The sequence below is a fragment of the Aquarana catesbeiana genome, linkage group LG07, assembly GCF_042186555.1.
Source record: "Aquarana catesbeiana isolate 2022-GZ linkage group LG07, ASM4218655v1, whole genome shotgun sequence".
NCBI classification, from domain to species: Eukaryota; Metazoa; Chordata; class Amphibia; order Anura; family Ranidae; genus Aquarana; species Aquarana catesbeiana.
In genome coordinates this window covers 329,289,676-329,305,870 of record NC_133330.1, presented here as the reverse complement: position 1 = coordinate 329,305,870, position 16,195 = coordinate 329,289,676, and the positions used below count along the sequence as shown (strand labels likewise).

Here is a 16,195-nt window from a genome sequence, read left to right as displayed (position 1 = left end):
CCTCCTCCTGCGATCAGCGCACCCCCCCAGATGGGGGTGCCCTCCTGCTGCTAATACTCCATTCTCCACTTCTCCCAGTCGACGACGACTCCTCCCAGTAGCCTGTTACCTCAGGTTATATAGGAGGCCCGCCCCCTGCCAATTCCAGTTGGGGATTGGTCAGGACTCCCACATGAGCTGCCTGCCACTCCAGTTCTAGGCCCTGCCCCTCTTCCAGAACATTCTGCCTGGAAGCCGGGGAGGTGCCCCAGAACTAGAGCACACGTGGTCACACCCACTGCTACTCTAATCACTCCCTGCCCCCAGATCAAAACAGACAGGCCAAGCAGCAGCATAGGCCTGCCTAAATGTACCTGTACTGGCAGTTCTCCTAGTAAAAATCCTATGCTAGCACCTACCTATGGTAAAGGGTGCTACACAAGGTGCAACTTTAAAAGTCTTTTCAATCACTTTGAAGCCGCAGATCTCATTACAAATATTGACCTGGTGACACACATTGCACAGCCATGTTCCACCATTATCATCATTAGTAGGCTGGTCTAGAGCAATGATGTGCAGCAATCGCTAAGTGCATTCACGTAGGCAGGTGTTGGGCTCCAGTTTGTCTGCCAACCTGAAGATGGTACTGTGGCAGTTATTCATACAGGCAGGAAACCATGGGGCCATCTTGGGGAGGCTGGCATCTAGGGTTGCCACCTTTTTTTTTTTTTTTTTTTTTTCAAGCCAAACCCAAACACTTTAGTGGCACAGGGTACATTTTATTTCATAGTATACACTATAGGATTATAAAAGACCTGGGGCATCTTTGGGTGCCCCAAAGAGAGTGGTAATGCAGCGTGCTGCGGCAAACAGTGGATGTGGCCAAACTGCTCTTGCTGACATCATTTCCCACCCCCCAGTGCCCCATTGATGCCAAACCTGCCCCCAGACAGCGGCCCTGCAGCTCCCGGATGGCAACAGATTTTGTGTGACTATCTCAGTTACTTGGGGAGCCACAGCCCAGTCTGACTAATGTGTCTGGGTTTCAGGCAGACTAAAGCCCGGACACATAGTTTCAAACCCTGAATGTCCGGGTGAATCCCGGGCAGATGGCAACCCTACTGGCATCTCCTATTGGCTGCCAACATCTTGCAAGATTTGGACGTCTATCTTGACAAAGAAGTGTGTGAAAAGAAGTTTCTGCATCATTTGGTGAAACCTCAGTGTGGGAGTAAGTCAGGGATAGAGCCCTAACTAAGAGTAGGGAGTAGGGTTGCCACTTTTTTTTCAAGCCAAACCCAAACACTTTAGTGGCACACAGCAATTTGTTTTTTGTTTTTTTAGTATAGTACTATGAACCCAGTCTGTGTGATAACGCACCCTAGGAGGCATGTAAATGACAGGCCGCGCTCAATAGAAATGGGCGGAATGTATTTTCACCTTGAAGAGGATGACAAGGTCTTCCACCGCTGAAGAAGAGGAACTCGGGGACAGCACTGGAGTGCGGGGAAGGTAGTACTTGAGACATTTCCTTTCCTTTTTCTTTTATGTAGAGTTTTGGGTGGTAATGGATCCATAAGAGGGGGAAAAAAAAAAAAGTTCTACTGCAAACAGGTTTGAATTCAGTCTGGAAATAACCCATGAGACGTAAGACAACAAAAGATATATTTTATTGATTGTTTTTTTTTCCATGGCAGAGGATTATATAACAATATAAATGACTGAACAACAAGTAAAATGACAAAAGAGAACAAGTAAAATAATGGAAGATCACAAAAATAAGTGCATTGTATACGCAGCGTGAACAATGTAAAGTTTGACAGCTGTGTGTAGGTAAGTGGCCATACCTTCACATATCTTCATATAGCCACAGTGAGCCTGTACAGTGTATATATACATTGTAGGCGTGCAGATAGCAATATAATGGTATGAAGCACTGCGTAAAGCATACGTAGCGGGAAAACGCGATCTAGTGTAAATTTCTGCAGTCCTGCTCTGTCACCATTGGAGGAAACTCTGGAAGCATCTGATCTGCTTTCAGAAAAGTAAGAGCCCATGTGATGTGGTTAGTAGCTCGCTTGGGGGCGACATTATAATAATCGCTAGCAATTCATTTCTAAAAGTAGTGTGGCTGACACACTTCTGAACAATATGGAGACTTTTGAGGCTCTGAAGGTTTTTTTTGGCACAAGAGCAGGTCCAGGCTAAAAAGTCGTGTTTTTGAAACCCTCAGCATTTATTTAAAGTGGAGTTCCAACCAAATATGGAACTTCTGCTTTAAGGGAGGTGACCCCCTGACATGCCACATTTGGCATGTAATTTTTTTTTGGGGGGGGGGGGCGGATACCCTCTTTTTAGAGGGTCCCAGCTCCCACTTCCTTCTGGTGCACCCTCGGCGCCAGTCGTGGCGCGGCTCGCGCATGCACAGTGGGTGCCTGGCTGTGAAGCCACAGCCGGGCGCCCACATTTACAATGCTGGCACTGCAGAGAGGAGGGGGAGACGAGCGGGGCTTCATTCCCCCGCATCACTGGACCCCAGGACAGGTAAGTGTCCGATTATTAAAAGTAGGCAGCTGCAATATTTGTACCTGCTGACTTTTAATTTTTTTTTTTTTTTTTAAGCGGAACTCCGCTTTAAAGCCCAGTGAGACCTTCAAAACAACCTTAAAGCTTAAGTTTAGTCAAAAATTATTCCCCTCTTACAACAGCAGTCCAACATCATGCAGGCTTCAGATAGAAATCTTCTCTGCGGGGAACCCGGTCCTCTTCGGGAGCTGAATTTCTGGCCCATGTTGCGGCGCTTCCAAAGCGCTTCCCATTCATTTCAATGGGCAGGGCATTTTGGAAGCGCTGTATACAGCACTCCCAAACCGCCCCAAAGATGCTGCTTGCCGGACTTTTTCCTAACATCCCACAAGCACACCGTCCCAGTATGAAAAGACACACTGCAATGAATGGGAGGCGATTTTCAAGCTCTATTTAGAGGCTATTTCTAGAGCTAAAACGCCTGAAAACCTCCTCAGTGTGACCAGGGTCTTACTAAAATAGTTGCATTTCTGTGTACTGTGGGGGACCAGATATAGTGAATGCAGGGACCTGGTTTTAGTAACACTTTCACCTCTATTGTGCTAGAAGTTCAGCACCAGGAAGAAGACCGGGCACCCTGAGGGAAGCCGCAGCCTGCATGATGTAGGAAATACTTCATTAGAGGTAAGAGATGTGCCCGCAGCTACAGGGAAAAAAATATTCTTGTGTAATGTGAACAATCCGCGCTACCCCCAAATAGACTAAGTGCAAACTAAATAATTAATTGATAAAGATATAATTTTAGTGTAGGTGCTGCAACCTGAAAAAAAACCCTGAATATACGGTTCTAACAAGATGTAAAAGTGAAATTAGGAGCGCACCTAATTTCACTTATACAAAAAAAATATTCTTGACTAAACTACTTTTAATTATGCCTTCTCCAGTGCTAAAATGGGGACATTTTGACAAATCTCCAAATTTTTGGCAAATAATTTTAGAAAGAAAAAGGTTATCCTTCGTATCCATCAATCCATACAAGATTGCCCAATGCTACAAATGTATGTGATTAATTGCTCCTGCATGCTGCTTGTGCCATTTGCTTCCGTCTTTGTAGCGATTGATCTCCACTCTTAGCGACTCATTGCTAGTGATTGTAGTACTGATTGGTACTGGTGATTGTAGTACTGATTGGTACTGGTGATTGTAGTACTGATTGGTACTGCTGATTGTAGTACTGATTGGTAGTAGTGATTGTAGTACTGATTGGTACTGGTGATTGTAGTACTGATTGGTAGTAGTGATTGTAGTACTGATTGGTACTGGTGATTGTAGTACTGATTGGTACTGGTGATTGTAGTACTGATTGGTACTGGTGATTGTAGTACTGATTGGTACTGGTGATTGTAGTACTGATTGGTACTGGTGATTGTAGTACTGATTGGTACTGGTGATTGTAGTACTGATTGGTACTGGTGATTGTAGTACTGATTGGTAGTAGTGATTGTAGTACTGATTGGTACTTGTGATTGTAGTACTGATTGGTAGTAGTGATTGTAGTACTGATTGGTACTAGTGATTGTAGTACTGATTGGTACTTGTGATTGTAGTACTGATTGGTACTGGTGATTGTAGTACTGATTGGTACTGGTGATTGTAGTACTGATTGGTACTAGTGATTGTAGTACTGATTGGCACTAGTGATTGTAGTACTGATTGGCACTAGTGATTGTAGTACTGATTGGCACTAGTGATTGTAGTACTGATTAGTTGACCTACTAAAATTGCCCTGTGTAATAATGTGATGTCCCTGGCTCAGTACACACAGGTGTTTTCGGGGTAGATCTGGATATGCTTTGATGCTGCAGTTCAGTAAATTTCCTTTCCCCATGAGAAGACCTTCTCTCAGACTTGACAGAAGGCGAGGGCGGTGTGAACAATCCCCCCAATGCCTTAGAACCCCGATACCCCCACTTTATAAAGGCGCTGTTTGCAAGTAAGCAAACATAAGTATTCAATTGCTATCCTCAGCCAGGTGCCTCCGTCTTTGGACTCGTTGGGTTTTCCTGTCGCCCCCGTGTGATTGATGATGCCCCCCCCGACTAAAGCGCTAATCTTGTTTTAAATATTAAAATGAACTAATTAAAATGATGACAGCTCCTTGGAGAACAGGCTGCTCTCCATGTGGGAGTCTATTTCTGTCTTGGCTGGGAGGAGGAAGTGTTTTAATTGAGCTAAAATCAGTTGAGGAACATTTGTGGATGGCAAGTAGAAGACTTGTCCGTATCGGCACAAAGTCGTCTTTGTTCTGTCTATGGAAATAAAGGGTTAGGCTAAAATTCCTAAGGAAACCTTTCTTAAGGGAAATATTGGAAGGGGTGGGGGGGGGGCTGCTGCCAATGGTGAACTAGCTGCCTGGCAACATGGCAGCCAGACAGCTAGCATTTGTGGACTGGGAAATTACTGGTTTGCTAGCAATAGATGTAATTCTTTGCGGACAAAGAGATGCATCTCTTAGGGCCATTTACAAATGACGTTATAGCGTCTACAAATTATATTTTATATATATATATAACCCTGTGTTGCCGCAATTGGGTGTATTGCACGCGGTTGCGGTGTGGCCCCACTGAACTCAATGGGCGAGTTTAATAAGCAGTGCCGCTTGTCAGACTCTGCATCCCAAGTTAATAATGCCACAAAAGGAAAACATTGCAGCCGTGGCGTGTGTACGGCCCTGTATGGCTGTATTGTGACAGTTTGGCTGGGTGGCCAAACCGAGGCCCGGCCACATCCCGCGGCCGCCTGCCTGAAAACACCCCTAAAGGTTGGATGAAACTTTCACCCTAGGTTCACACTCCCCTGTTTTGTGCGGGGCAGGTTTACGCAAATGAATGGGCTGCTGTGCCTGCGATTCTGAAAAAAAAAAAAAAAAGGTGCATGCACCGTTTCAAAAACGTGGCCGTGGGGAAATCGCATAGTCTGATTATGTAATTTCCCTGCGTGCTGAGATGCATGGGGATGCCATTCAGAATAAATGTCTCCTAAGAGGAGTGCGATTTGGCTGCCGGGCGGTTGCAAGTGGGGGAACAGATGCGATTCCCACCGCCACATGCAGAGGTGTGAACCTAGCCTAACACTTTAGGCAGGTAAATAGTAAATATATATAGAGGTCTATACATCAAATGAACAGGGGGGACATACAATTTACAACCAATCCTCTTATCACCTGCTATGAATTGGCACATTTATCAGGCTGTGTATGTTTTCCCCCCTAGAATCTGCTCTCTCCTACATGTCAGGAGTTGTACTGTGCCCAGGACAAGGGACGGGACGGGACGGGGGGGGGGGGGATTGGGGGCAGGAGGGGCGGTTGCCCTTGGCGCACTGGTTTATTGCAGGGATGGGGGCGCCCTGGCCATAACCTTAAGGGAAGGGGGGGGCGCAGTTTAGCAGATTGCTGGATGACTGCGTCCTGGCACTGACTGCCCCATACACAGCAGACAGTAATTGTAAAGGACTTGTGCTTGTATGAAATGCCTATAAGCTAATGCGCTGCGCCCCCCCCCCCCCCATCATACAATTAACAACCAATCCTCTTATCACCTGCTAAGAATTGGCACATTTATCAGGCCGTGTATGTGCCCCCCCCCCCCCTAGAATCTGCTCTCTCCTATATGTGCCCAGGGCCGGGACAAGGGGGGGGGGGGGGGCAGGAGGGGCGACTGCCCTTGGTGCACTGGTTTATTACAGGGATGGGGGTGCCCTGACCCTAACCTTAAGGGAAGGGGGTGGCGTGCAGTATGGCAGGTCGCTGGATGACCGTGTCCTGGCACTGACTGCCCCATACACAGAACAGACAGTAATTGTAAAGGACATCCCCCCGGCTTCTCCAATACAGTGTAAAACAGCCGCCAGATTTCAGTTTATTTAAGGCAGATCGGAGAACAATACATTTTGATTGGCTGCCATAAAGAATTAGACTTTACAGGTTGTTTCCTGCCAGTGAATCCTGAATGAGGCTTCATTTGAAGGATTTCCAACACTGATCTACAAAATCTACACCAGCCGTGACGGGAGGGCGGGTCACGTCTTACCGCTGGCCTGTGATTTACCCGACCTGGATACATTCGTAGGTAGAAAAGGTGTAAATAGAAGAACATTGTTTTATGTTTTCACTGAACAAGATTTACCTGTACAAGCAAATACAACAAGAACACACGACCCCCTTCTTCATGGGTCATAGTAACACCGACACGGAGTATCCTGTACAGGAAGGTCATTCAGTATTTGTCCTGCTTTCCCAGTCTTAGCATTGCAGGTGACACCAATACAATCTTATGTACGGGGCAGGGAGATGCGAAGGACGGTTATATAGTATTTGTGCTTTTAATGTAGCGAACCATAAACAGTTCAGAAAAGTTCTTATGACTCTCCATATGCAGATATTGCAGCACCCCAAACCTTGCATGGAGGTTTACATGACATGTCGGGGTCACGATTTGTATCTCATAAAATGTATCTAAACACAAAAACAGAAACGTAATCTATTGCAGCTCACCAGTCCTTAGATTTGTTGACTGTATTTGTTTTCATTTTTTTTTTATTTTGGCCTGGTAATCCTCTAAATAACACACTTCCTGTCTCTTTATGTCTACTCTCATTACTCCGTTGTATCTATGGGGGGGCAGCCATGGTTGTCACGTAGGCTAAACGTTAACCTTAACCTCTTAATGATAAAGAATTGGGCATTAAAGCCCACTTAAAGGGCTTCCGGGAGGTGGAATGGCTTCTCCATCATGTGACTGCTGTGATTGGCTCTCACAGGGTCACATGATTGGGGGGGGGGGGGGGGGCGCATCCTGCTGGCTCCTGATTAGTGTAATGGACTGAATGCCCTCTCAGCACACAACCTCAGGCCGTCGTGTAGGCATATGGCAAAGCCGACCAAGCTGTGCAAACAAGTGACAACGGCTGCAATCTGTAATTGGCCTTTGCAGGAAGGTTGCACATGGAAGGGCAACAAAAATTTCCCAGCACACTTACCAGCCAGCCTGCAAAAAAGACCAACTGGTCCTGTCTAACAATTCACATATGGCAAAGCCCACTTTTTTTGCCACCATATATACACTAAATTGTCAAAAGTATTGGGACGCCTACCTTTACACGCACATTGAACCCTAGTCCGTAGGGTTTCAATATTGAGTTGGCCCACCCTTTGCAGCTATAACAGCTTCAACTCTTCTGGGAAGGCCGTCCACAAGGTTTAGGAGGGTGTCTATGGGAATGTTTGACCATTCTTCAAGAAGTGCATTGGTGAGGTCAGGCACTGATGTTGGGCGAGAAGGCCTGGCTCGCAGTCTCCTCTCTCAGCCTGGGTTCACACTGGTATGACAAACGCTCCGACATTGGGAGCTCATGATGTTTGCAAATTAATGATTCTCTATGAGAGTTGTCTTAACTGGTCCGACTTTGAAAATGCTCCCTGCACTACTTCTTCAGTCTGACTTTGGTCCTACTTCAGCCCATTGAATATCATTGAAGTCGGATCAAAGTAGGATCCTTGTCCTAACCATCCGACTTGTGACATCCGACGTGGTGATTACAGAAACAGTAAAAAGAATTTGTCACTCTGGGATTGTTTTGATTGGCCAAAGGACAAGTTGTAGTCGGAGCAAAATCTTATCTTGTTCGTTCAAGTCAGATGGGAGTAGGACCAAAGTAGGACAGATCTAGCAGGGCAAAGTAAGATGATAGTCATACAACAGTCGTGTCATATCAGTGTGAACTCAGCCTAAGGTGTATTTGGTCTTTATGGACCTTGCTTTGTGCACTGGTCATGTTGGAACAAGAAGGGACCATCCCCAAACTGTTCCCACAAAGTTGGGAGCATGAAATTCTCCAAAATGTCTTTTTATGCTGACGCCCTAAGAGTTCCCTTCACTGGAACGAAGGGGCCAACCCCTGAAAAACAACCCCACACCATAATCCCCCCTCCACCAAATGATTTGGACCAGTGCACAAAGCAAGGTCCATAAAGACATGGATGAGCGAGTTTGGGGTGGAGGAACTTGACTTACCTGCACAGAGTCCTGACCTCAACCCAATAGAACACCTTTGGGATGAATTAGAGCGGAGTCTGTGAGCCAGGCCTTCTCGTCCAACATCAATGCCTGACCTGACAAATGTGCTTCTGGATGAATGGTGAAACATTCCCATAGACACACTCCTAAACCTTGTGGACAGCCTTCCCAGAAGAGTTGAAGCTGTTATAGCTGCAGAGGGTGGGCCAACTCAATATTGAACCCTACAGACTAAGACTGGGATGCCATTAAAGTTCATGTGCGTGTAAAGGCAGGTGTCCCAATACTTTTGGTAGTGTAGTGTATGCATTAGGCAGTTGGCAAGAGGTTACATCTGTACTCCTTTGCTCATCTCCATTATATGGTGTACTGATAGAACTAGTAGTTTACACAAGAAAAATCAGGATGTTTGTGATTTCTTTTCAGCTCACAAGAAGTGACAAAGACATTGCATTTCTTAAAAGATCAACAGATATTCTCCTGTATTTGCCAAAAAAAAGTTCTTGACTTTAAAAATGAAAACTAATGCAACCCAACACACCTAAACACTAAGCTGCAATATTTACAATTTTAAAGTATTACTAAATGCAAAACTTTTTTTTTTAAGTTTTGGATAGAGTGGAGAGGAATTAGAGGGCTTGTCAGCGTTTATTGCTTTCTGTGCCCCTGTTACGGAGAATCACCCTCTCTATTTGTTTACCATTATCATTAGATAAGAAAATCCCACATTTTGGGTCGTCCCCAGAGACGTAAAAGAGGGGAATCTTCCAATGGGGACACTAGTTCTGGTGACCTGGGGGTCCCCAAGGAATTCCCTTAATTTGTAGAGATTCACTTTCTGTTTTGGCTATGAGACCGGAAGTGAAATCTCCGAAATGACACAGATGGTGGAAAAAGAAACCAAAAAATCTGACGGGGGTTATAACTCTCTCTTGCTCTATCCAAAAGAAAAAGAAAAGTTTTGCCTATAGTTCTACTTTAACTTTTGGGTTTAGGAAGGCTTCAATGTAACCCGCTAACGATCGGCAACGATCTTCTATCTGGCTGAATTGCTAATGGGAAGTTTAGATAGACTCTGGGGGGGGGGGGGGGGGGGGGTAATAAAAGGGCTAATTTTACATATCTGCAGATGGAATATAGAGTATAACTGAAGAACAACCAACACTAAAACAGCTTGTGATGTTGTTATTACTTTGTGCTTATTATCTGTGCTTGGTCATGGTATGGTTGACAATTAAAAAGAAAGAGAAGAAAGGGGGTTAGCAAAACTCCCCAACCAAGGAATGCAAAACGCCTAACTTCTGAAGGCAACAGTGGGACATCCACATCACTGTGAGTGTTCATTTTACTGTATAGAACATGGGTCTCCAAACTGCGGCCCGAGGGCCATATGTGGCCCCTTGCTAGCCTTTATCCGGCCCTTGGGGCACTATTCCTCCCACTGACACCAACAATGGGGCACTATTCCTCCCACTGACACCAACAATGGGGCACTATTCCTCCCACTGACACCAACAATAGGGCACTATTTCTTCCACCAATACCAATGATGGGATACTATTCCTTCTACTAATGGGGGCACTACACCTATTGACCACAAACCCTGAGGCCAAATGTATTCTCAGGCCGAGCCTATGACATTTTCTGCCCCCTGCTGGCCACAATCTGGCAATCCTAAAGTCTGAAGGACAATAAACTGGCCCTTTGTTTGAAAAAGTTTGAAGACCCCTGGTATAGAAGATGGACCACAGAAGCCCTAATACTGAATAGAAGCCCTGGCAATAAAGCTGAACTCCAGGCAGATAAAACACAAATGAATGCAGCGCTGTGATTTCTAAAGGAATTTCTTTAAATCATAAACGTTACACTTACCTGCTCTGTGTAAGGGTTTTGCACAGAGCATCCCCAAACATCCTCTTCTGGGGTCACCCTCCCCCCACCCACCAGTGCCCCCACAGCAAGTCGTTTGCTGTGCAGGCTCGCTCCCAAGCTGCGCTCCGTGTGTCTATTGACAAACATAGCTTGGCCCCGCCCCTCACTGGCTGTGATTGACAGCAGCAGGTGCCAGTGGCTTCTGCTGCTGCCTCGATCTCCAGTGAGGAGAGAAAGGAGAGAGCTACGACTCTTGGGCACGGTGGTAGATTGAGATCTGGTAAGTATAAGGGGGGGGTTGCATGCAAAAGTTTTTTTTTTAATGCAGAGAATCCGGGTTCATATAGGTGCGGCCGTGGTTTCCAGCCAGGGGTCCGGTGCGGTCCTGTTTTTTGCCTGAATTTGCACCTGAACTGGACCCAAAAACACACAGGACCCTTTTGGAATTCACACTGTGGCCGCCCCGGACATGTGTGAGCCAGCTCCATTGAGAGCCGGTCACATTCGCATGTTATGAGAATTGGATACGGTGAAAACCGCATCCAATTCGCACGTATGTGATCCCAGCCTAAGCACCGTAACCGCATGAATTTGACTTGGTGTTAGCCTCCTGTAATCCCCTGTACAGCAGAGCTCAGACTAGGGGGAGGAAGAAGTAGCACAAGGAGTCGTTTAGTTTTGCTACTCATGTGCTCGCAAGGGACATTCTGATAGGAGGAGAAAGCAAGGTGACTGAGTAATTAGCTCATTATTCTCATGCTTTTCAGTCACCGTCCAGTCACAGGCTGGGGGAGGAACAAGACTTGTACATTTTATTTAAAGTGGATCTAAAATATCTCCACCTTCCAGCAGTTACAGCCCTTGCCAGCTGTCCTCTTCTCCCTGGACTACTTCCAGGTGCTGGGTTTGCAGCCTCTTTATTGGCTAATAGGGGGTGACGTCACCTTACGCATGCGCATGGGAGTCAGCCATTTTGGCACAGCCAGAGTGTTCCGGGTATGCACAGCTCAGTGTACATTCAATAAATTACTGTAAAAAGGCAGGTGTGTGTTATTGCAGGGGTTGACTTACTAAAACTGGAGAGTGCAGAATCTGGTGCAGCTCTGCATGGTAACAGGGCTGTTGCTACCACTAGGCAAAATGGCAGCCGCATAAGGCGCACTGCTGCCTAAGGAGTCCGGCCGCTGGTGTTCCTACTCTCTTCCCTCTGCAGCAAGCAGGCAGCCACCGCTCTGTTCACACATAGTGTCAGAGGTGCAGTGGTGGCGGAGGACTGTGTCTGTGTCCCGAATGAATGGAAGCAAGCAAACATTCATTGATGGCCACTGATAGGCTGCATTGATGGGTGCTGGTGAGGCTGCTTTTTATGGGCGCTGGAGAGGCTGCATTTTATGGGCGCTGGTGAGGCTGCATTTTATGGGCGCTGGAGAGGCTGCATTGATGGGCACTTCATTAAAAAGGTGGGGTATACATGGGCAGGGCAAAGGGGGTAGAGTCAGGGGTGAAGGCGACAAAATGAGGTTTCGCCTAGGGTGACAAAAATCCTTGCACAAGCCCTGCATGGTAACCACTGTGACCCAAAAAGAAACTTGTATGTGAGCTGCTCGGGCTTTAGGAGTGCAAGTCCGCAGTCCACTGCTGTGAGTGCCGGCTTTGGAGGGAGCTCGTCCTGTAGCCGCCCATCGAAGCAATCCCACTAGTAGTTGGTATATGGCAACCTCAGCCTGGGCTCCAACCAGGCCATGCCCTAACGCATTTTGCTCAGCCCCCTCGCATGTCTCTTCTGCAATAAAGAGCTGCCTGCTCACAGTTAGGTTTAGTTCTGCTTAAACGACAACAGAGAGACATCGGGTCTCCTGCAGCGGCAGATAAGGCTGTTCTGTGCGGCAGAGCCCAGAACTTGATTGACCAAATACGAATCCTTTGGGGGGTAAACCAGCACCTCTATAGGTATTTCATCTGTGTATTTGTTTGCCTGGAGTTTAGCTCCCCCTCCCCCTATGAAAATCAATTTCCCCTTTTTGAAATATAGTAGCTACCGTATGGAAACCAAATTTCGAGCATACTCCTATATTTTTGCTGTGCTGTGACCGACTACCTACCTGTTGGGTGCCAGCGGGTGATTCGGGAATTCATGGTGATACTAGCAAACCGGCTCTAACCATTTTCCATACTTGACGCTGGTTGCTATTGGGAGTGGAGTACGGCGTCCGAGTCAACAGAGCCAGCTGTATTTTATCAAACAAATGCTAGGAGAAAAGGCAGGCAAGGTAGCTAATTAGGAAAAAAAAAAAAAATAATAATACTGAGCGGACATCATTCTTAACGATTTGGCCAATAACATATCTTTTGCCCTCAAGGCCTTTGTACCAATATTCTGCAAGAGCAGATGACTTTAGACGGGTCTTGGCAGGGTGAGAGATGCATTCTGTGCTAACTTCAAATGATTTTTGTGCTTTCTGTCAGGCTATAAAAATTCTGTACAAGAGCAAAACCCCACGATCTAATAAAAAGAAGCAATTTTTTTTTTCCTGGCCTATAAATCAGAGGTCAGTCTTAGCCCTGCATCACGACGCTTTGTGCTCATCAACCAGACCTGCTATCAGGAAATATAAAAAAATAACATTCCTTTAGATATTATATACACACACATACAAGTGACAACAACAGTTTTCTCTACTCTAATATATAATACAAAAGAGGCTGTTAGGTTTAACTGAAATAATTCCTGTGTTTATATTGTTTTAGTTGGGAAGGAGGAGTGTGGATGTGACGTCACCCTTGCTCTGTGACATCACTCCTTCCTAAAGGTCACTTTCTAGACTGCTTCCAGAAGGTCACCCCTCCTAAAAATTGATATTTCAGTTTTGGGTAGATGGAGACCGGCTAAATGACCTACTGGCTTCATATTATCAAGGTGATTCCAGCAAAGAGTCCCCAGCTCCACCCGGTATTGAGAAATTTCACGTTCCTTGCTTGGATTTCTTTATTTTACAAATGAATGTAGAGGTTTGAAATTCTAAGATCTAGACCCAGAGTTTTCAAGAAGGAGCTGGTACAATTCTGTATCTACCCATACCTGAAATACTGTTTTTTGGTAGACAGGCCCTCTTTTATAAACACTCTACATGCCGTTCTTCAGCTAATATGGAACTAGAAGTCCTAGCAGAGGTTTGAAATTCTAAGATCTAAACCCAGAGTTTCAAGAAGGAGCTGGTACAATTCCGTATCTACCCATACCTGAAATACTGTTTTTTGGTAGACAGGCCCTCTTACATAAACACTCTACATGCAGTTCTTCATCTAATATGGAACTAGCAGTCCTAGCATTACCTGCCATGGTCCCTCAAAAAGTATCGGGGCATGCTGATTAGTTAGTTCCACATGCTGGGACTTATAATTCCTTGACAGGTAGGAGGCTACTCTTTGCATTTAATACTGTTTGCGAATACGACCTTCCACTCAAGTCAATATACATCAACCGATAGAACAGACTTGCCTCATTCCAAAAAAAAAAAGCCCCTGGCTTATGTATACACATATTTGGAATATTTAGTGTAATGAAGACAATGCAGAGATGGATGGTATCCGCTCTCTTGCAGTTCACTTGGAGAAGAATGAGTCTTTTGTCCTCCATCCTTGTTTACAATGGGCCTCCTTTTCCCGTGTCAGCGGCGGGGCAGGAACGCCGGTGCTCTGTGTGGGCTTGTAGAAGTTCTGCAATCTCACTGGGGGCGGATTCAGCAACAATGGACAATGCAGAATTGCCAGCCTGTTCCAAAAAGACAATACAGCAGTAGGTTCATTATGGGTAGAGTTTTATGGAGTAGCAGTTTCATCACACTGGGGCGTCAAAGAACAATTAACAGTGTCATATTCTAAACAAAATATAGGTTTCATGTATCTGTTCTAGTATTCTTAGTATAAGTATATTGAGTATTGTAGAATTGTATTATAATCATGTCCAGTGGTTGGTCATGTTGGGGGTTGTAGTGTTCTATGTATAGTGTGTAATAGAAGTGTATTCTGATCATGTCCAGTGGTGGGTCATGTTGGGGATTGTAGTGTTTTATGTATGGATTGTATTATATAGTTACATAGTTAGTAAGGTTGAATAAAGACACCAGTCCATCCAGTTCAACCTGAGTAAGAGTGGGTGTGTGTCTACAATTGTCCCTATCCCTGTACAATGTGTGTCATTAGGATGCTCTTCTATTATTATTTATTTAAGGTACCCATATATCGCCGTCAATTTATGCATACCCATCGCACACCCACATCAGTCCCTACCCTTGAGGAGCCCACAATCCAAGGTCCCCAACTCATACCCATACACCAGGGCCAATTTTGGACAGAAGCCAATTAACCTACCAGCATGTCTTTGGAGTGTGGGAGGAAACCGGAGTACCCGGAGGAAACCCACGCAGGTAGTGTCATGGTTGGGATTCGAACCAGCGACCCTTTTTACTGCTAGGCAAGAGTGCTACCCACTACACCACTGTGCTGCCCATTATGATTATGTCCAGTGGTGGGTCATGTTGGGGGTGTAGTGTTCTATGTATAGAGTGTAATAAAATTGTAGAAAAATATAACAAAATCACTCCTATGGCCACATCCCTATGGGAATTTGATATAATAATAGAAACAATTGGGCATAAGAGAGCCCAAAGTTTGGACTTTAGAGGCACAATGGACAGTAATAGATATAAAATTATATCTTTTATTTATAACAATACATGGTACAAAAAGCAAAAAAAGGTGAAGAATTAAAAATATATACACAATACATGACAAGAATGAACATGCATAGTATAAACAGTAGTGAGCCCCTGTGCGTCAACGTGTTTCACTGTCTGTTGGAGGAAAACAGGTCTCACTAGACAGTGAAACACGTTGACGCACAGGGGCTCACTACTGTTTATACCAGGGATATGCAATTAGCGGACCTCCAGCTGTTGCAGAACTACAAATCCCATGAGGCATAGCAAGACTCTGATAGCCACAAGCATAACACCCAGAGGCAGAGGCATGATGGGACTTGTAGTTTTGCAACAGCTGGAGGTCCGCTAATTGCAGATCCCTGGTTTATACTATGCATGTTCATTCTTGTCATGTATTGTGTATATATTTTTAATTCTTCACCTTTTTTTTTTTGCTTTTTGTACCATGTATTGTTATATATAAAATATTTAATTTTATATCTTTTACTGTCCATTGTGCCTCTAAAGTCCAACCTTATGCCCAATTTTTTCTTTTTTTTCTTTTATTATATGTATTAGAATTGTATTAAGATCATGTCCAGTGGTTGGTCATGTTGGGGGTTGTAGGGTTCTATGTATAGAGTGTAATAGAATTGTATTATGATTATGTCCAGTGGTGGGTCATGTTGTGGGGTGTAGTGTTCTATCTATAGAGTGTAATAGAATTGTATTATGATCATGTCCAGTGGTTGGTCATGTTGGGGGTGTAGTGTTCTATGTATAGAGTGTAATAGAATTGTATTATGATCATGTCCAGTGGTGGGTCATGTTGTGGGGTGTAGTGTTCTATCTATAGAGTGTAATAGAATTGTATTATGATCATGTCCAGTGGTGGGTCATGTTGTGGGGTGTAGTGTTCTATGTATAGAGTGTAATAGAATTGTATTATGATCATGTCCAGTGGTGGGTCATGTTGTGGGGTGTAGTGTTCTATCTATAGAGTGTAATAGAATTGTATTATGATCATGTCCAGTGGTGGGT

General features: G+C 45.0%; 1 protein-coding gene across 4 annotated transcripts in view; it reads right to left on the bottom strand.

The window, feature by feature from the left end:
- Nucleotides 1-8,154: 8,154 nt before the first annotated feature.
- Nucleotides 8,155-16,195, bottom strand: part of KANK4 (KN motif and ankyrin repeat domains 4) — a 198,019-nt gene continuing 189,978 nt past the window's right edge. For all 4 annotated transcript variants that reach the window (XM_073593826.1, XM_073593828.1, XM_073593827.1 and 1 more), the window contains one exon: nt 8,155-14,226. In XM_073593826.1, the coding sequence (XP_073449927.1) occupies nt 14,098-14,226 (129 nt within the window). In that variant the 3' untranslated portion in view covers nt 8,155-14,097. The remainder of the gene's footprint in view (nt 14,227-16,195) is intronic.